This window comes from Bidens hawaiensis, unplaced genomic scaffold, assembly GCF_021521415.1.
Source record: "Bidens hawaiensis isolate Kalapana, Puna unplaced genomic scaffold, B.hawaiensis_p1.1 tig00041832_1, whole genome shotgun sequence".
Classification (NCBI taxonomy): Eukaryota; Viridiplantae; Streptophyta; class Magnoliopsida; order Asterales; family Asteraceae; genus Bidens; species Bidens hawaiensis.
This window is the reverse complement of record NW_027497414.1, coordinates 1-21,555: the sequence shown is the minus strand read 5'-3', so window position 1 is coordinate 21,555 and position 21,555 is coordinate 1. Positions and strand designations below refer to the sequence as shown.

The window sequence follows — 21,555 nt, the reverse complement described above, 5'->3', positions numbered from 1 at the left end:
TGACGTGGTGGGCAAGACCAAGAAGTTGACAACTTCGGCTCGCTTGTGCTCATCATCCCCCATAGTTAGTTCAAACTGAATTTGACCTAGGGGATGGATGATTTCATTTGAAACACCACATATTGGTGCGTTCACCATCTCGAGCCGCGCTTGGTCTGCCGGGTCTAACTTTCTGAAACATTGCTCATACATAATGTCAGATTCGCTTCCAGTGTCCACCAGGACCTTTGACACTTCGTAATGAGCAATGTGTGTGGTGATGACGAGAGGGCTGCTGATTGAAGGGCCTCCCCTGATTCTTGGGAAGATAACTTGCTGCTCGCGCCAATCTCCGTGGATTTGCGCGCTTCTCTTTTTTGACGTCTGCCCTTGTCGTCCCCCCTCAGCCACACAGATTCTTTTGTATTTCTTGCTGGCAGAGGCTCCTTCCGGTTGCTCATCTTCTATTCTTTGGTTTTTCACCAAGTGAGCCAGCCTGCCTGATTTTACATCCTTCTCGATCGCATCCTTTAAATGATGGCATGCGTCGGTGTTGTGGCCCGGGGACCTGTGAAATTCACAATATTTGCCACTGTTTTGCGGTCCCTTGTAGTGTAGTTGCTTGGGGGGCTTGAATTGGACATTCTCAGTACTTAACACCTGTGAAGGTGTTTTAGTGAGGGGAGTCCATATTCTTGGCAGAGGTCTGCTAGGATCTCTGCCGCCCTCCCTCTTGTCACCCTCCCCGCGATTACGAACATCTTTTTGGGGCTGGGGTGAGCTTGGTTGCGTTTGCTTTTCTGCGGAAGAAAAACTTGTTGGTTGCAACCTGGACCATACAGAGTTCTGTTTGGCCCTCTTCTCTTTGCTGCGCGGTGATTCAGCCTGATGCGCTCTTTCTCTTGCCCTATCTTGGGCAATCTGTTTTTCATTTCTCGCGAAGACTCGCGATGCTTCCATTAGTTTTGCCCAAGTGGTAGGCATACCATCTCTGCTTACGAGAGCTCGGCGGAGTTGATCACTGCGCGCGCCTTGTATAAAAGCCACGCGCAGGAGTTGCTCAGTTATACCCCCAATTGCCAGAGACTCCTGATTGAAACGAGTGATGTAGTCCTCAATCGTTTCATCATTCCTGCGCACGCAGTGCATGATGTCATCAGGATCGCGCGTGTGTCTGCGCTGCTGTACGAAGTGGGCTTGGAACTTTTCCAATAGTTCCTCGAACCCATCAATTTGCCCAGTCGGCAAGCTCTCGAACCAGACACGCGCCGCGCCCGTAAGGCAGCGGGCAAACATGTGACACCATGTTGGCATCGTCCAGCTCTCTAGGTTTCCCGTGTTATAGAAACCTTGCAAAAAGTCATCTGGATCTGTTGTGCCATCATATTTGCCCAGACCACTTGGCATCTTGGTCTTGTGCTGGATGGGGGCCTTAGCGATGCGCTCAGTAAATTTTGAGTGCTTCACTAAGATGGCCGGCCTGTACGGCGTGGTTACGTCCACTTGCCCCCTCACTGGCGGGCTGTACGGCATGTGCAGATCCAGATCTGCTCTGGCTCCAGGCGCCATGTTCACAGGCGCGCGGAGTTGTGAGCCTCCTGCATGAGTATCTCGCGTCTTCCTCATGCTATGCACTTCTTCATCACTGAACTCAGTGTGTGCAGTGTGAACAGAATGTCCGTCTTCCGGCGCGCGCGGCCTTTTTGTAGTCTGCTTATCAAACGCTTGCCTTTGTGTTTGGTCGGCTAGCTTTTTCTGTTTGACCATTTCATTGTACTTTTCCATTAGACGCCGCTGCTCGTTTATGAGCCATTCATTCGGATCATTTGTTTCTTCTTCTGGACCCATTGGTCCTTTCAGTTTCGCGCCGGCAAGATTTTGTAACGTGAGATCGTCTGGAGGAGTTTCAGTCTGGCCGTGAGGGGTTGTGATGAAGGGACGGTTACTGGTGGCGCGCGTAGAATCACGCGGCACCCTCAGAAACTGCTGTCCCTCATTGACACCCTCACGTTCAATATCCTCCAGAGCTTGATCAGCGTTACGAACGCCAGAAACCATGGTGATTGATTTTTTTTATGTAGATCTGATGAGATCTGATTGCCGTTTGTAACAGTGGATGGCGCCAATGAAGAAACGTGGATCTCTCACTGGTAGCAGATCTACTTTCCTCGGGTTTTGATTGTACTATTTCACCGATGGTTCTTCTGGATCTGTGTTCTTCCACCTACAAAATGAACAACGCCGTTAACTTACCCCTCAGAAAGGGACAGAGGGGTCCTCTTTGGGGTAACCCTCCGGCGTGAGAATAAGTATATGTAGGAGAAGATAATAATGTGAGAGTAAGGGAATCTGGAGAGTATTGCTTAATAGCTGAATACTGTATGATTGTGTGACTGTGTGTTTGTATGTAACTGACTGTTAGTGAATGTAATTCAATATGATTGAATGTGATATCACTGCCTGTAACTGTCAATGATTGAGTATGAATGTGTCCATCAAAGTGGAGTTGATGCTGTATTTATAGTGCTAGGGTTTCCACTGATTGGGCTCAGCCTCGTTGGCCTCCTCCAATCGCACTGCGCCACGTGTCCTCTGGGACACCTGGCGCTTTCTCGTTGGTTGTAATCACGTGGTAGCACATGTGTCATGCTGAGTTGTCGACCTTTCATTTGGCAGCTGTCAACATCAGCATATTCTTACTCCTTAAAAAGATGCCTTCTGGAAGGTTGTCTGACGTGCACAATCAAGGTTGCCCTAATCCTGATTTGGATAAGGACGAGGTCGATTATGTGCATGTGTGATATGCGCCAATCCTGAGGATGCGCGAGGTCTTCTCTTTATTCTCACGCGCAGATGTTTCATGCGCAGATGTGATATGCACGAGCATGTGATATGCGCCGCGCGCTGATGCGCCGCGCGCATATGTGATGCGCGAGCATATGTGTGCCTGGGCATATGATGCCTGAGCATGTTTTGTATGCGCCATGCGCATAGGTTTTGGCTTTGTGCCTTCATAATGTCTTTATCTTGTGGGTTGACCCGCCTTGCTCGGTGTTGAGGCGGGTACATACCTCTTCAGTACCAAAACTGTAAAGTCATAAACTAAGTTAAGAAGCAGTCGCCCAAAAAACTCAGAAGCATAGAACCCTCCTCCTGTACTTGCTAGTCCATGAATCTGAAAATTGTTGAAGAGAAATACAAAGATTTATGTTTTTTTTTCCTGAAAGGCACAAAGCTGATGTATGTTAGTATTATAAAATCAATCAATATATAATCATGAGAAGCATGTAATCTAAATATTATTGATTTGCACCAGACGACAAATTCTTGTCTTGCCATTAGTTCAAGAGAATGCTATAGAGATGCATATACAACAGGTGCTTAAATGTCTGCGTGCATTTCAAGAAAAAACAATACAAGAAATTGAACTGAGAATCTAAAGAAATCTGAAATTTGAATAAAAGGCGAACCGTGTAGATTATCCACTTATTCTATTATGTAATGTATAAAACATAAAAGTAGGGTTACACTTTATATGAACGGGTAAAACCAAAAACAATAGAATAAAAGAAAACAGGTCAAAGTCATCCAAAGCGTATTTTGAATCAAGATTGGCGAACACTAATTAGTTTAAAAACAAAATAAAAATTTGGAAAAAAACGTATTGAGTGGTTGAGCAGACCCGACTCACTTATTTAGTCATTTGGCCTATTTCTATTGCTAAGGAAAGTAGATTAAAAGAAATTAACGATTACTGAAACAAAGAAAAAAAAAGTGTCATTCAGCGTGGAACAAACGACTTTTGCACGTTAAAATGGTGCATGTAATCCCATTAAACGTCCCAAGTAAATCTTTTGAGGCCATCTTTCTAGCTCAGCAAAAACAGAGTCCATTGGCTTACTTGATTTGACGGGGCGGTTTTATAGGCTTCTGTTTACAATTGAACCGGACATGTGACTACTGTGTTGTTTCTAAGATAGACAAAACTATGAAAGATCATCTTTGTTATAACAATTACAACTAAAAGTTACAAAAATTCATTGATAAATGCCTACATAAATCTTACCATTACAACTTACCATTCCACAAAGTGAACCATATTTTCATCAAAATCAGTCACACTTCAACCTATTAATCTAGACAAGTTCTAATTTTTTAATTCTGAATTTCAATTCTATTAATCTATTAAGTATGATGAAATATAAACCAACATCATACATAAAGTATAAAGGTACAAAAAAAACATTGGAAAAAGGGTAAATTAGGAAAATGTCAGTCTTCAAAATGTCCCCAATTTGATCAAGAACACACATGAGTTATTAAGCAAAAGTGCTCATTAAAGACCATTTTATTAGAGAAATTGACAATTTGGTGATGATCAGAATAGACTTTCCAGTGACCTAATTTGCTTAATTGCAATAAGTGACTATGTTGAACTGCAAAGTTAGGCACATGAATGGTACTTACCACTTACAATAACACAAAATAGCCTTATATCTTTTTTATCATCTACCATTAAGCTACTTAGTGTTGATACATTAGAAAGGATATCATAGCTACTCTAACGATTGATACATGTTGCAATATTAATTTTAACGGCTAATCATATTATTACGTCATGTTGTTGGGTCAAAATTACATATTTTGTCCATTATTAAAGTTTTTATCCCGTCTATACTTTCACCGTCTTATTTTTATTTATTCTTGTCATATCTGAACACTGCTAGAATGTTAGAGCTGTCCCTCCGTCTCTTGCATATCCATATAGCAAATATGATGTGAACAGTTGGTGGGATATTATTTCGATAAGGTGATTACTAATTACCACTGCTGTTAATTTCTAATTCATTCGAGGCGCTTGGTCAGCGCTCCTTTCTCAAACTAGAACAACTCTAAACGTTAGGGAAGATAAGGGATCACACATATAATATGTGTTCAAGTACATATTCTACTCGATTAGTCCCTCATTATCCTTATCGAAAATCCATTTGATCACATTGGCCAAGCCATTATCCCTTTAGGTATTTGGTTCCATCTTGCAATGTCCAATACTCATTCACGGCATGGTGTATTACCCTTTCGGCAAACCTTCAAGCGAACTCTGCATGCCCACATACGTGGCACCCCCTGACATTGATCCCACCACCAACTTGGCTCACATGAGCGTGCCTACTCATTAGGTCAATTACCTCATCACTATTGTACAAATTACAAAACACCATTAAAAACGTAAGAAAATGGCCTTAGCATACCAAATAGTTTGATGGGTTTAACACACTTAAATACCCCTTATCACGTACCCATTTTTACGGACCCAATGAGATGTTCTTGAGATACACAATGACCAACCTTTTGTATACGTGTATAATCGAATTTTACTGGTTTTGCCATACTTCTGACTAATTAGACTAGCGATCCTAGCTGTTGGCAAGTGGATGCTAGAAGGTTAAGCACTTTTTACACACACACTTCCTTACTCGTTAGAATAATCCCAAAATGATAAAACTTGTGATAAAAAAACCCATACACTAATGTGCATCTTCTAGTAAACCCAAACCCATAACTTTTTACACATTTTTAAAACTTGCTATTGGTACATTTATAGATACATCCTATAAATAACAGAGAAAAGAACGCTTTTATTGCTATTATTATTACTTTTAAAATGGTGATTTTATTGTGTTTATGCTATCGTATTTTCTATATTTGAAGAGCTCTGTTGTCCCACTCTGGCCATACGATATTGTCCTAACCGAGCATGTGTTGATTTTAAAGTTTGGCTTAAACGTTTCTTTGAGAAACCATACCACCAATTGTCACTTGACAGTCGCTGTGCATCCATAAGAGCAAAACTTTTTAACGTAAATCAGAGTTGTACGAACCCCGGATAACCGCATCAAACACACTTATTCATTTTATATATTTTTTTGAATATTATATTGAATAATTTGCAAATTGGTCGGGAGTTGATGGTACCAACGCAATAGCGTAAGGTACATGTATAGAGTAACGTTGACATAACTCGATTTTTGAGGCGTTGGATTCATCTGTACTGTACAACTCAGCTCATATACAAAAAGGCTTGCTTTACCCATTTACGCTACTCTACTCGCTCGAACATAATATGATGTAAATCAACGCGCCATAAACGGGCATATTTCAAGGACTTTGTGAGGCGCGTGTAAGTCACAGGAAGAGAGTAGTAAGCTTTCATTCTCCACTTGGCATTTTTGTATCTAAACATTAACAGTTAGCTTGTACAGTACAAGTGATTTATGCAATACTACTTTAGAGAGTTTACTTTTTTTATTGAGTAAATTACAAAGATGGTCCATGAACTATTATTGATATTTAGTTCTTGCTTTTAACAATTGCATCGGTGAATGTTGTATGGTGATTCTATTTCCATATTTTATAAATTTATATAGTTGGGGTTACACAATGTATATGTTATTTTATTGAATGAAAATACACGTACGTAAAGAGACAAAATAATATGTTTTTGTATTGATACTTATTTTACAAAGTTACTAGGTTAGGTACCCGTGTACAGTACGAGTTAAAATAGATAAATCTATTTAAATACTAACGCAATATGAAGTATGAAAAATGTGTTCAACATATAAAATAATTAATATATGGTTGAATAAATTACAAAATACACAATCTGGAAATAAAAAGTTGAAAATTCATAAATCTCTAAATATTTTTTTATATGCAATATTTGCAATTTAATTTGTAACTTTATCTTTCATAATAAAATTAATAGTTTCACTTTGTTTTTGGTTTCAACTCTATATATGAAACACACAACTGACCATGTGTTAAAACCGGCTTCTCAAAAACAAACAAATAATCTAAAACGATTGACCCTAGATTTTATGAATCTTCATTGCAAAACAAATATAAAGTTAAATTTTCTTTCTTTAAAATTTAAAATTAATTATTTTATATAAATCAACGTAAATTTCGTTACTTATAAAAGCTAAATATTAATAACTAACACACACACACACATATATATAACTAAATTATATATTTATGTTGATATTAAATTTTTTAAACCAAGAAATAATTATTTAAAAAAAAAGAAAATAATAGATTAAGAAAAAAATAATTAAATATAAAACTACTAATAAGAAAAAGATTTATATAATTAATATGAGAGGTGCGTGGGAAAATTCAATAAGAGTTACTCGTGTGTAATGACATGTAGCATTAAGACCCGTGTAGAACACGGGCTAGAATAAATAAATTTATTTAAATAATAATACAATGTGAAATACCAAAATATGTTCAAAGGATATAAATATATAATATATGGTAAAATAAATTACACATTATACAACGTGGAAATACAAAGTTGTTGAAAATTCGTAAATCTTTAAATATTTTTTTATTAAATACTAATAATTTTATCCTCAATATTAAAATTAGTAGTTTCACTTTGTTTTTTGTTTCAACTATATATAATGAAATACATAACTGACCATGTGTTAAAACATGTTGTCTCAAAAACAAGCAAATCATCTAAAGCAATTCGCCTTAGCTTTTATTGATTTTTATTTAAAACAAACATAAAGTGCAAAATTTCTTTCTTTGAAATTTGAAATTAATTATTTTTTCTAAATCAATGTGAAAATTCGTTACTTATAAAAACTTAATATTAATAACTAATACAATATATTTATATAAAACTAATAAAAATAACATATTTATGTTGGTATTAATTTTTTTAAACCTTGAAATAATTATTAAAAAAATAAAATAATAGATTAAAAAAATAAAATATAAAACAATTAATAAGAAAAATAAATAAATATTTAGCATGAGATAAATGGGAAAATTTTGTAAGGATTACTCATGTGTAATGGCATACGGCATTAAGACCCGTGTAGAAGACGAGTTAGAATAAACTGAAAACAAACGTAAATTGAAATTTTCTTTATTTGAAATTAGTTATTTTATATAAATCAACATGAAAAATTGTTACTTATAAAAATTTAATAATAATAACTAATACAACATATTTATATAAAACTAAATAATATATTTATGTTTGTATTAAATTTTTAAATCAAAGGTAATTATTAAAAAGATAACATAAATGATTAAAAAGGAAAAAAAAGTTAAATATAAAACTATTAATAGAAAGAGAAATGTATTTAATAAGAGAGACATGTGGGAAAAATTTGTAAGAAGTTATCTTATGTGATGACATGTGTAGGGGTGCAAACGAGCCGAGCCGAGCTCGAGCTCGACTAGGCTCGAGTCCGGCTCGTTTAAGCTTGGCTCGTTTCGAGCTCTATTTTCAAAGCTCGAGCTCGGCTTGTGAATGAATTTTGAAGCTCGAGCTCGGCTCGGGCTCGGCTCGTTTACTATCTATCAATTATTTTTTATATAATTATAATTATTTTATATATTTTTTTCTATTATAATTTTATGTATAAAAGAATGTATACTATTTAGTAATTTTTCTTTATTTTTTCATAAAATTATATTTATTAGTTAATAATTATTAAATGTATATTATAAAAAAATTATATAAATGGCAGGCTCGTATAGGCTCGCGAGCAGGCTCGAGCTCGATAAGTAAAGCTCGGGCTCGGGCTCGTTTATTAAACGAGCTTATTTTTAGGCTCGAGCTTGGGCTCGGGCTCGTTTACTAAACAAGCTTATTTTTAGGCTCGGGCTAGGGCTCGGGCTCGATAAAGCTCGGCTCGGTCGAGCTTTTTAACGAGCCGATCTCGAGTAGCTCGGCTCATTTGCACCCCTAAACATGTGACATTAAAAAACTTTTATTTATTATATAATATAGATTTAATCATTTTTATTGATTTTTAACCTCAAGAGAAGTGTCTTTCCTCTACTTTAGAGGCTGAGGCTTAAACATAAAGAGACTATGAAAATTAAGTGTTAACTTTTTCATCTTAATATATTACGAATTCAAGACAGTCGTTGAAAGTTGTTTTCCCCTATCTTCTTTCCTTTATAAGTCAAGAGATTAGTTTTTGCAACATTTTCTTCAAATAGTGTTAGTAAAGATTTATAGTTTATATCCCTTATGACAATAAATACTAATCAAGGTAATATCATCTATACAACCGTGTTTTTCTTCTAAATTATTAATAGGGATTATTCATCTTCTATCGTATGAAGGCACACATTAATAGGAACGCTAATCTTAATCTATGAAATGTAGAGAACATCCATTTAACCTGTTCTGATACAAATAATTGTTTTTCAAAACGACTATAGAAATCCGCTATACCACTCCAACTAAATTACTACCACCATGATCACAATTCAAAATATTCACTTGAACTAAGAGATGTACATACACTGACTTAAACTAAATCATTCAGGATAAGTATACACCAACACGATAAGTATACATTAACACAGTTATCAGTTGAACGTAAACGAAAACCAAGAATATGTTAAAGAACAAAAACGTCCCTGCAAACTATGATAAAACACGTATCTTTTTAACTTTATTTTCTAAAACCCATTTATGCATTACTTTTAGTCTCATTACACAAAATCAGCACATCAACAAAAACTCAAGGAGCTTTAAGTAATTTCCCATTTCATTTCCAACAAACAACAAGACACCTCGCTTAAAATGCGCCGGTAGCGCACTACACTCACTCATCTCTCTTTACATAAACATATACGTATACACAATTATTATAATAATACCAATAATAATATTATTATTATAACCCCCCGTGTCTAATTCTCAATTACAAATCCAACTCAGATCAGCCAAGTCAAACCTTCCAAATCCAGTCGTCAACCGAACGCTTAGGAACTCACATTTATTACTTATTATTATTATTCTCTCAATTATACATACATTGTATGATCAGATAACACCTAATGGATCCACCGATAATCAATGAGAGTTCGTTCTCAGCTGCCAATCCAGCTGCTTCCAGTTTGACTGAGATTTGGCCGTTTAATGGCGGTGCGAATGAGGCGTTAGGGCTCAAAGTGGTCAGTGGATTTGGGGAAAACGGTAATAATAATAATAATAATAATAGAGATGAGATTGAAGAGTCTTCAGTGACGGATCAGAGTGGTGGTGGAAGGAAGAGGAGAGATGGTAATTCGGAAGATGAATCTTCGAAGCTTGTGTCTACTAGTAGCGGCATTGATTTGGTAATTTGTTTTATTTTATTTGTGGATGAGATCGGTACCGTAATGGTAATAGTACCGGATGGTACGGTTGGTATCGATACCGAAAACATTAAAAGAATAACGGTACAGCTACTGATTGTGTTCGGTCTGTATTGGTGCCATACAATATCAGGATTCGGTAAAAATACTCGTTCCTAAGACATAGTCATAGCTTTCCACCCCTGTGCGTTATGCGCCACATGTCGCCCAGTCAGAGTTATGGTTTTTTACAAAAAGTGGGTGTAGTCATAACTTTCCATCCCTGTCCCCTTGGCGTTATGCGCCACATAACACTAATTAATGGTTCAAGTTGAATAGTTCAACGGTAATTTTTTTTGAAAATGGTGCCAAGTTGCGTTATGTATAAAACGCCGGGCAAAAAAAAACCTGTGGCGTGCCCCGGCGTTATAAGCCAAAACGCGGTCCAAAACGTGCCACTACGCTTGGTCTAACAGAAATTAGGGGTGAGATTGGAACTTTACAGAAAAACGAGTAAAACCATATACGGAAACCGTACCGATTTTTCCAGTTAAGTACCGGTACCATTAAAAATACCGATACCGAAAACGAGTAAAACCATATACAATTAATCCCTGATTTATCACTAGTCGGTACCCCAGTGACTAGTCACTGATTAATTACTACTTGGTCAAAATCGTTCAAAACTGAAAAAATATATATATAAATATTGGTGTATATATATGTGTATATTTGAAAAATTACATTTAATTCCAATCCGATTAATCTCAATTAATTGCTAGTCCGAACCCCACCATCTGACTAGCGCCTGGCAATTTCTGCAACACTGCATATACCGAATACCATAAGTATTTTTCCGGTTCGCTACTGATACCATTGAAAATACCGAAACCGAAAACATGAAAAAACGAATAATGGCACCGGTACCGATTGTGTTCGGTAAAAAATGCCCATCCCTAACTGAAATCAGGGCTATTTTAAGGTCTTTAGAATTCAAAATCTTTAATGCATTATTGTGATGCTTGACTTTTGGGATAAAGTCTTTATGTGATGATTAAATTGATATTATGCTGGCATTTCTTCTGCTGATTTTTCTCACAATTTAAACCCAGATTAGTTATCTTAGATCACCAAACATTGGCTACTGCTATGCTATCTGAGATTCTGATCTTTTGTTGAGAGTTTCTTTTGTGTTTTTTTTATGTGCAAACAGAGAAACTTGAATGGAAAAAGAATGAAGACATCTGAAGATGAATCGGGTGGGAAGGTGGCTGCAGCTGAGAAGAACAGTAAACTGTCTGAACCGCCTAAAGATTACATCCATGTTAGAGCACGAAGGGGTCAAGCTACTGATAGCCATAGTCTTGCCGAGAGAGTAATTGTTTTCATAATTTAGTAATTTAATATTTGTTTTGTGATGTATATATATTTTTATTTTTATTACATACTCGTTTGTTTCCAGGCTAGGAGAGAAAAGATTAGTGAAAGGATGAAAATTCTTCAAGATTTGGTCCCGGGGTGCAATAAGGTGTGCATCCGTGACGTGTTTGTGTTTGTAATAAGTTAAATATTGTTTGGTGTGTGATTGTTAATCTTAATTGATTTTGTTGTTATCTGTTAGGTTATAGGAAAGGCGCTTGTACTTGATGAAATAATCAACTACATCCAGTCACTACAACATCAAGTTGAGGTACTTCTTACAACATCTTTTATATTAATTTTATATTTACATCGTGCGCCTAATTTCTGAAAACTTTTTCTCTGCTTTTTAATGTATTTGATGTTGTAGTTCTTATCTATGAAGCTTGAAGCTGTAAACTCAAGGATGAACTCTCCTATTGAAGGATTTCCTACAAAAGAAGTAAGTATTGCACCGCCTTTTATCACATTTGACAATCAAGTTTCGTACTTTAACTTTAATTTCTTTTTTAGGCACCTTTTGGTAACATTTTTTGTAATAAACTTTATATCCAACATACATTGTTTGTGCTAAATATACTATAAGTGAATAAAACGACACAATGATATCGTCTAGCTCGAGGACCATATCCTCATGATATCTACAGAATCATTTGTAGCCATTTGCAGTCTGCAACAAATCTACAAATTAGTTTGATGAACTTTTGGACCACACACTTTTGTCATACTCAAGATTAATCTTCTTGTATGGAGTTTGGACCACCCTGCAGCACTTATGTGGATCTTGTTTTCACTTGCTTGGGTTATTATTGCTTTACTCTGATTCTTTGATGACTCTATCTTCTGACTTTTGGAAGTCAAACAAGCTATTATTATTAAACTTTTAATTAGCATAGAGCGTTTATCGGTATAGAAAATTAATGTACCAAATTGACGTATATAGAAATGTTTTTGAGGTGATGAAATTAAAATAAAATATAAAATAAAGTTAATGTCAGATTAGGAGTTGGAAAGTAGTAGGTTTGACTTTGACTTTTAAGATGAACCATAAATGCTTGTAATCAACTTGTGAATAATATATAACCTTTGTATTAGCAGCTTGGCCCACTGCAGTTTGATGCAACTGGACTTCTGTTCGGGTCACAAGCAGCACGGGAATTCGGTCAAGAATCACAACCAGAGTGGCTTCATATGCAATTAGGAAGTACCTTCGAAAGAGCAACATAAATAAAGTCAACATGAAGCATGTTGTTGTTAGTCAACCAGAAACTAAAAATCCTGCATTAACTGAGGTATGTAAGATAAGATTCATATAATATATGAACTTATATCATATTACTATTGATATTTAAGCTCTGTGTTATATCGACTGTAAAAATTTGCATTTCTGGTCAACCCTGATTAGACCAAAGACTTTACATGTTATCTTATTTTCCTTTTACTGATTCTGTAAGATGTACTAGTTAACAAATTGTTGTACTCACCATGTTTGATTTAAACGTGTACGATTTAAAATACTGGGACAATATAAATAATAATAATAATAATTTCTCATATAGTGGAAGTCAATGAAGGTGAAACAGAAACTGAGATAGTGAGGAAGCTTTAGAAAACCTATAAGAACACATAGAGGAATCAAACTGTTTTAAGAGATTAATGTTGGTAGTTAGCATACAATGAGAAATTTAGGTAATTGTTGTGCTTATGTCCTCTGAGTGACACAACTTTCTTAGATGTTGGGCTATCTCTGTTAAAAGCTCCGCACCCTTTTCACCCTTTTGTAGTGTCATTGCAGTATGCTTTAAGAATCCACTATCTACTTCTAAAATTCTTAATCTTTCCTTAATTTGTGACACCTCTCTTTTTAAGGTTACCCTGCTTTCTTGCACTGCATGTCAACAATTAAATCTCTAAGAGCTCATTAAGAAAAAAAGAGTGAACTGCAGTTTTTGACTTTCGTCCTTGTGCTTTGTCCAAATCTGCAGTTTTAGTCCAATAGTTTCAAATTTGCAATTTCGTCCCTATGGTTTCATTTCACTTGCAATTAAACCCGAATTCACTAATCTCGTTAAGTCTGGTCGTTAAACCCGTCAGCGTGTCTTTCACGTGATGGACAGTTTTGTCCGTTTTTTAATCCAAATACACCCCAGCCCCTCACAGAGTCACAGGAGGGGCTTGCGAATTAGGACTGGATTTTATTCGGGGAGTAAAAGGACAAAACGGCCCCTCACGTGAGTGGTATGCTGATTGGTTTAACAACCAGACTTAACGAGGTTAATGAATTCGGGTTTAATTGCAAGTGAAATGATACCACAAGGACGAAAATCAAAAATTTGAAACTACTGGACTAAAACCGTAGATTTAGACAAACCACAGAAATGAAAACCGCAGTTTACTTAGAAAAAAAAAACAAATTGTTTTATCATTAGTATAGAGTATTAGTACCTGTGTTTTCATCTTCATCTTCCAATGAAGATGACTCAATGTGGCTTTCAAGATCCCTCAACATACTGTAAAGCTGATGTTTTTCGTTATCAAAATCTAACAATGGCTCCTCATATATGTCCCCTTCATTTTCTACCGATCTTCCTGAGTGGCTCTCATCATTGAAATCTTTTAACGAGGTCGCGTTCTCGTTTCCGAACGGGTCGTGTAATTATTTTCAGACGGGGTCACGGGCTCGGGCGCAACATCACCAAAAGATGAAGAAGATTGAGACCTCCACTCTTGATAATATTCATAAGCATCTGCATCACCTTCACATTCATCCATAACTACTTTCCTAAGATCTCCATATCTCACTCTGTAGCTCTCAAGTTCTAATTCCATAACTCTAACATTTTCATCTCTCTTAGCTAACAATTTTTGAAGTATTTGAATGGCTTCTTGATCATATTCAGCTTGTTCTTCCATCATTCTTTGATACTGTAACGCCTCCATTTGAACCGACGCTTTCTCCTCTTGCAACCGTGTGATCATCGCCATTGCATTGTTGGCTGCAACCGCAGCTGCATACCTTTCTTCTTCTAGCTCCATTGACAACGTCTGAAGCGCCTTCCGATCCAAACGCGCTTGTTTCTTTAACTGTCTGAGACATGAATCACCATCTCCCGATGCTTCATCGTTTGTTTCTAACAACAAATCGGCTTCTTGTTCTAACAACACCATTTTCGATGCTTTGCTAGCAAACCTTGGACTAATCACAACTGAATCCGTGAGCGGGACCGCAAATAATTTGTTGCTTTTTAGTAAATTCGGGGTTTTGCAAGACTTCGTTTTCCTCGGTATTTGGCGTATCTAATTCGCTATCGGATATAAGTTTTATATCCGTGTATCGCGACTCCTCGGTTTTCCATGTTGGTGTTAAACATGTTATCGACTTTGGAGAAGTTGTTATTATAGAACCGTGAACGCTTGTAGATAAATCTTTAGAAGAAGCTTTTGTTTTCAACGGCTCGCAACAACACGAACACCTTTGCACATCGACAACACTTTCACTATGATCATTAAACCCGTCATTCAAACATGATTTATGTTTTTCGGTTGCAAACGAGAGAAGACAGCCATCACACATATAATGAATATCAGAAAGTTTTCTATGAACATGACAATAAGCCAAAGATGTTATGTCCTTTTTGTGACATTCGCATATAGATTCGTTGTCGTACGTATTCGGCGCTTTACGCACGAATGCATGGTCAACGCGTGTGCAAAAGCACGCACGGTGGCTCCAACTCGAAGAATTTCGCAAACACACTCGAAATGAACGCTATAAACCCGTCAACGTAAAGAGACGCGATCAATATCCATTCGAGAATGGCCCATAACAGGAAATGCGTAAATCCACCCATTTCTTCGATGACGAAATTCTTGATCGATCGTTTCGATGACGTCATTGTGGCAATGATTCAAGAAAGGAAGAGAGGTTGAATATGTTAATGTGGGAATTTTGTTGGTTGACAGAGAAAGAGATGAAATGATCATGACCTTTGTAAACAAAGTTTTTAGATCATGATACCTCTCTCTCTAGAACTGTTTGGAGAGAGAAAGGTAGATATAGGTTTGTAAATACTAAACAAGGTTTCAAAAGTTTTGGATAATTTGGTGGAATTGTAAAGACATGTTTTGTTCCCACAAAGAAAAAAGGTCTATTAGGGAGGGGTCAAGTTTGCCTAAATTAGCGTTTAATCATGGACATAACAAGGTAATAACATTTGACACACTTGAAATGTAATAATTAATTGGCAATCAGGTGACACGATCTTATGGCTTGTATGTGTGCTCATTTATATAGATATTCAATCCAGTTATATAAACTACGATTGGAAAATTATTATTTGTACACGGCCCATGTATTTATTCGTGTCAAACCCTAACATAGTTAAAGTATCCACTTAATCAATTTATCTAAACGAGTCATATAGGTTGGCAGGCTATAAATGTGTGATAATTAAGCTATGTGTAGTGGAAGGGCTGCAAAATGGGACGACTTGCGTCATGTGACGCCCTGTCAACAAAGAATGGTTTTTGTTTTAGGGGTGTAATGTTTTGTAGTCTGATACACACACACACACATATAATAATAGTAATAAACCAAAACCAAAAGCAGCGACAAATGCTAATCACCCCCCCCCCCCACGCGACAAACAAGGTGATTTGGGGAGGGGGGGGGGTTCCAGGTGAAAATTGCCCCATGCGCCCACTACACACAACCTTAATTGTAGATATGTTAAACAAAAGCTATAAATATGTTAAACGAGCTGTCCATTTGTCATAAAAAGATACACTAGTTGTAACTGGGTTGACATGTTTAACTACAAATAAAAAGGTTAATCGAGCTTGTCATGTCTACGTAAATGAGTTATGAGTTAAGCAATTAAAACAAACATGGCTCGTTTATCAAACCAGTTAAATGAATATGATAACTTGTGTACTCGAGATAATACACTTTAGTTTAATCCAAGTTTGATAAGAAATGGTATTTAACTGTGAATCTGTGATAAGATTTCATTTAAACTTGATTAATATTTACTAAAGGGGAAAATTAGCGTACATATGAAATTAACGTGCTAGTTGTGTGAATCACGTAAAGTAATTATATATACAAATAGAGTAATTATGTATACAAGTAGTGTAATTACATAATTACTCTACTTAATTCTCACAATATTACATAATTACTCTGTGTAGCCATGTTAGGAGAAAAGAACTTTGATTCCGCGTCAGTTTTATTCTATTCGTGCCACTGTACAAATTGCAATCTCACGAAACTCTGGTTGGAGGGTCCACGAGTTTGAAGCATCATGGGTACCGACGCTCAAGTCAGGCCGGCCACATTTTAAAATCATGTATACGTGCGTAAAAGTATATGTAAATAGAGATAAACAAGATGCTTTTGGTTATGGATGAGTGTGTTATATTTTATACAAGAAAAGTGACATATGCAATGGAACTAGATTACATGTGAAAATACAATACGGTAATCGTGTTATAGAAGCTGAATTCATATCTAGAAGTAATATTATAACTCACATTTTTATTCTTAAGAAAATCATATACCGATAAAATAATTATTTCCAAATTTCAAAAATGAAAATTTTCACCTTATATTTGTTTTGCAATGGAGACAAATAAAAGTTAAGGTCATGGTAGGTTTGTTTTTTAAACAACATGTTTTAACTCATGGTTAGTTATGCGTTGCATCATCTAGAGTTAAAAGCATAAACAAATTGAAACAACTAATTTTTTATATAGAGGGTAAAGTTTGGTTAAAATTACAAATATGGTATATAAAGAAATATTTAAAGATTTACGAATCTTCAATAACTTTTTATTTCCATATTGTGTGACTTGAATATAGCCCATGTAATACACGAGTGGTTAAAAAAATATAACAAAATAGTTAAATTTAATAATATACGTAATAACATACCTTATGGATTCATAAAATATAGATAATGATAAATATATATTATAATTCATAAATATATAAAAACTAATTTAATACAAAATTTAAAGTTACATATCCCCCACTTGTGTCCTAGTTGGTAGGAGGTTTGGGTTCACCAGTGGAGACTCAAGTACGAATCTCATTTGTGTCACATTTGGGGTGGATATTGACAATGATGGATTTGAGCTAGGCCTTGTGCAAAGTTGTCAATTCGAATCCTGAGCCCACCCGGATTTTCATCACACCATGTGTTACGCTAGAGAGTTATGCTCTTTTGGTGGCACAATGATTGTCAAGTGACAGTCGGCGATATGGTTCCCCGGTGGAAACGCCCAAGCCAAACTCTGAAATCAGCGTGAGCCTCGTTAAAACAACATAGCCTGACCAGAGCGGGGCATCAGGGCTATTCAAATTTCGAGAGTGTTGTAGCTTAAATACAAGAAAGTCGCCGCTCTAACAAAATTTAAAGTTACATTTGTAACTTTATTAGTAATTTTATAAATGCTAATAGTTTTAGTTGGCATCCCAGTTGGCTACTCTACTTAAATGACGTGCAAAAGAATAGTTTTACTTTAATAGTATAGTATATGTAGATGTGTAATTTAATCTATTATACATATGTTCATTCACTTGCTCATGAACTCGTAGCTTCGCCATAAGCTACGAGGGGGGGGGGGGGGGGGGGGGCTCGGCCCGGGAAGGGGGGAGAGGCATTATATTTGTACATCTATTCAACAGTATTTTATATTGTATCATTATTTAAAAAATAATTTATTTTAACCCGTTAATATGCTTTTACACTAATTTTTCCAATTGTTTATGCGTTCTTTTTCTTCAAGCAAACCCTTTCGTCTTTGAATTAAACAGGATGTTTGATCGTATCAACCATTCTTTTTATTTTGTACATATAAGACTGTGATTATTGGTGTTTAAAACATAAGAAACCTAAAGGTTTGCATTATATGGGTCCTTTGAAGGACACCGACTGCCTAAACTTCTCCCAAGGTTTGTCCCAAACAAGAGACATATAATTATTCACCGTGTTGCCGTCTTTCGCTGAGATTGTCAAGTTGTAATTCATTCCAGCAACCACTTGGCTCTCGCCTTTCACGACTTTCAGGAACTTTAAAGATGCATGGTCCTCCTTGTTGTGCTCATCCACTGCGAACTTTGCTATGTCCACCACCGTAGGATCTGTTACATTAGGAATTGGCTTCTATCCACCGGCAAGTGTACCTTCGCCTAAGGCGGATGAGGATCTAGAGAATAAGAAGAAGAAGATAAAAATTGAAATGAAGATGCTATGCATTATGGAATGATAATTTGTTGTAGAGGAGTTGATGGTTATATAGAGAAATGTCACATGAAATACTATGAAATGTCACATAATATTTGTCCTTACTCGTTGGCTCCTTATTGATGTTTTATGATTAAATATTGCATTTTATTCATTAATTATATAACCATCATTAACCATTTATAGTTATATAAATCATCACATTTGGATATAAAATGTTTTTGAAAATGACTTAAATATGTCACTGTCAAAACTTTTTCTTCATAGTAAGATAATTATCATTATGTAATTATTTACCAAGTGATCATAATAGTTTCGTTTCGCTTCTTGGTTGCTAACATTAAACATTGAATAACATGCTTTGTGTTAATACGTTAATAAAGTGAAGAGAAATGTGGTAGGAGGAGCAACCTTTGAACAAGATTTATGGACATGTCAATAGTTTTAATTTTTATATGATGTAACCTTTTGTTTTGTTTTTTCTTCACGTGGTTAAGTGTAATACCGTTGTTTGATTTTTTCTTACATTCCAATTCATCTTAGGACCTACAATAGAAGCACTTTGTAAGTTTTGATTGAAACTAGTTTAGTTTGTAAGTACTATTTTTCTGACTATGATTTTTCTACAATCATGAATAAAGTTTCACCCTCAACCAAATTTTAATACATCAATACATTTTATTCACGGCTATCAATTTATGACACGGACATGTAAACATGATACGGGTTTAACAAGTTTCGTGTTTAAGACATATTTAATTTAGTGTTCTAACAAGTTAAAGACATGTTAATATGTTAGTAGCCCAAATCATACTTACATACGACATTTCACTCATGCCTGTCAGAATCTTATATATAGATATTATGATTTGCTTCTATGGTTTTTTGTTTCAAGTATGTTAGGAATTTATTCTCTCTTGTTTCAATAATGTCATGGATTTGTGGTTTTTTTGTTTCAAATATGTTACAGATTATGTATTAATTAATACAATTATGTTTGTTTTGAAAAAAATTTGTTTCACTACACATGTATTATTCATTATGACTATAAACATGTTAACCTATTACTAAACATGATCGTGTTTGCGTTTGAAAAAAATGACAAGATTATTTGTCGTGTTCTTGTTTAGTATCACATGTTATTGTGTCTTATGTTATGATAGCCAGTGTTGTCAAAATCCCGACTAGGCCTCAAGTAATCATAGTCCCCACTTTACTGATTAATTTTGGACTAATTGGCCAATGGTCAAATCCGGTCAAAGTTAGGATTAATCGGGCTTAACTGCTTTTTTGGTCTAATATTATGGACAAAATCAGCAGTTTCTGGTGAGATTACAGTCAATTTCCGGCTAAAATGTGTTTTGTGTATGTATATAAACTAAAATTATACATTAAAGTCCGGTCCAATTAATCTCGATTAATCCCTATTAATCGCTAAACCTCACCCCACCGCCCTAACTAACGACGGACTATTTTTGCATCTGACAACACTACTTATATTCTTTTCATTTATATCCTTGTCAATAAATTATTAAGAATCAATAAATATTTAAAAACTATAATAATATTCTAATAAATAAAAGAGAAATCTGTAATTTGCCTCCCTGGTTTATATCGTCGCGAGATGGGTTAACCACTGAAAAAGATTTTGCGAACTTTGCGCCACTGTGTTTCTCCAGTGGGTTCTTCTGACTCCTGCCGTCAGTTGACCATCAGTTGACCGTTGGTATTTTAGTAATAATACCAACATATTAAGGGTATTTTAGTAATCTTCTAATAAATAATAAATATAATAATAATAATAATCGTAGAACATCAGCAGTAGCAACTCATTACAATCCATGATCATCAGTAGCAACTCATCTTCATAATCATCAACCTCACATACATGATGTTCTTCATCATCATCAACCTCAAATCCTCAAACCCACCACCAAGTAATCCCTCTTACAAGTAATCGAATCTCTCAAATCCTCAAACCCAAAAATAATTCCGACCAAAACCCCTAACCTCCGGAACCACGTCGTCGCCACGACAACCTCCGCCGCCATGGATTACGGTCATCTCGTTTTTCCGGTCATCGTTCGGTTCGGGTGAAAAGTTTATAAAAAAATGGTTCATTTGGTTGTTTTCAGGTAAAAAGTTTACTAAAAAATGGTTCGTTGAGTTGTTTCCGGGGTCGGTTCGGGTGAAAAGTTTACAAAAATATGATTCGTTTGGTTGTTGTCGGGTGAAAAATTTACTAAAAAACGGTTCGTTTTGGTTGTTTTCGGGGTCGTTTAGGGTGAAAAGTTTACAAAAAATGGTTCGTTTGGTTGTTTTCGGGTGAAAAGTTCACTAAAATATGGTTCGTTTGGTTGTTTTTGGGGTCGGTTCGGGTGAAAAGTTTACTAAAAACGGTTCGTTTGGTTGTTTTCGGGTTAAAAGTTTACTAAAAAACGGCCCGTTTCGTTGCTTTTGGGGTCGGTTCGGGTGAAAAGTTTACTAAAAAACGGTTCGTTTGGTTGTTTTCGGGTTAAAAGTTTACTAAAAAACGACGCGTTTCGTTGTTTTCGGGCGAAAAGTTTACTAAAAAACGGTCCGTTTCGTTGTTTTCGGGCGAAAAGTTTACTAAAAAACGGCTCGTTTCGTTGTTTTTGGGCGAAAAGTTTACTAAATAACGGCTCGTTTGGTTGTTTTCGGGCGATAAGTTTACTAAAAAACGGCGCGTTTCGTTGTTTTCGGGTAAAAAGTTTACTAAAAAAACGGC

At 35.8% G+C, this 21,555-nt stretch overlaps 1 protein-coding gene and 1 pseudogene across 2 annotated transcripts; one reads left to right on the top strand and one right to left on the bottom strand.

The window, feature by feature from the left end:
• The first annotated feature begins 9,629 nt into the window (after positions 1-9,629).
• Positions 9,630-13,074, top strand: LOC143593204 (transcription factor bHLH79-like). 2 transcript variants are annotated; one of them, XM_077072906.1, is made up of 6 exons: positions 9,630-10,143; positions 11,354-11,515; positions 11,603-11,668; positions 11,762-11,830; positions 11,930-12,001; positions 12,658-13,074. In XM_077072906.1, the coding sequence occupies exons 1-6, from the start codon at positions 9,862-9,864 to the stop codon at positions 12,784-12,786; spliced, it is 780 nt and encodes a 259-aa protein (XP_076929021.1). In that variant the 5' UTR covers positions 9,630-9,861; the 3' UTR covers positions 12,787-13,074. The 2 variants fall into 2 exon arrangements, with proteins under 2 accessions (XP_076929021.1, XP_076929020.1); XM_077072905.1 differs by having other exon boundaries at positions 12,655-13,074.
• Positions 13,075-13,223: 149 nt separating this feature from the next.
• LOC143593205 (putative myosin-binding protein 6) lies at positions 13,224-15,455 on the bottom strand (annotated as a pseudogene).
• Between the last annotated feature and the right edge of the window lie 6,100 nt (positions 15,456-21,555).

What these genes read in the sequence shown, in the direction of transcription:
- LOC143593204 (XM_077072905.1), top strand. Translation starts at nt 9,862, where the DNA reads ATGGATCCACCGATAATCAATGAGAGTTCGTTCTCAGCTGCCAATCCA. An exon ending in GCCATAGTCTTGCCGAGAGA is followed by an intron (nt 11,516 to 11,602) that starts GTAATTGTTTTC and finishes GTTTGTTTCCAG; the next exon opens with GCTAGGAGAGAAAAGATTAG. An exon ending in AAGGATTTCCTACAAAAGAA is followed by an intron (nt 12,002 to 12,654) that starts GTAAGTATTGCA and finishes CCTTTGTATTAG; the next exon opens with CAGCTTGGCCCACTGCAGTT.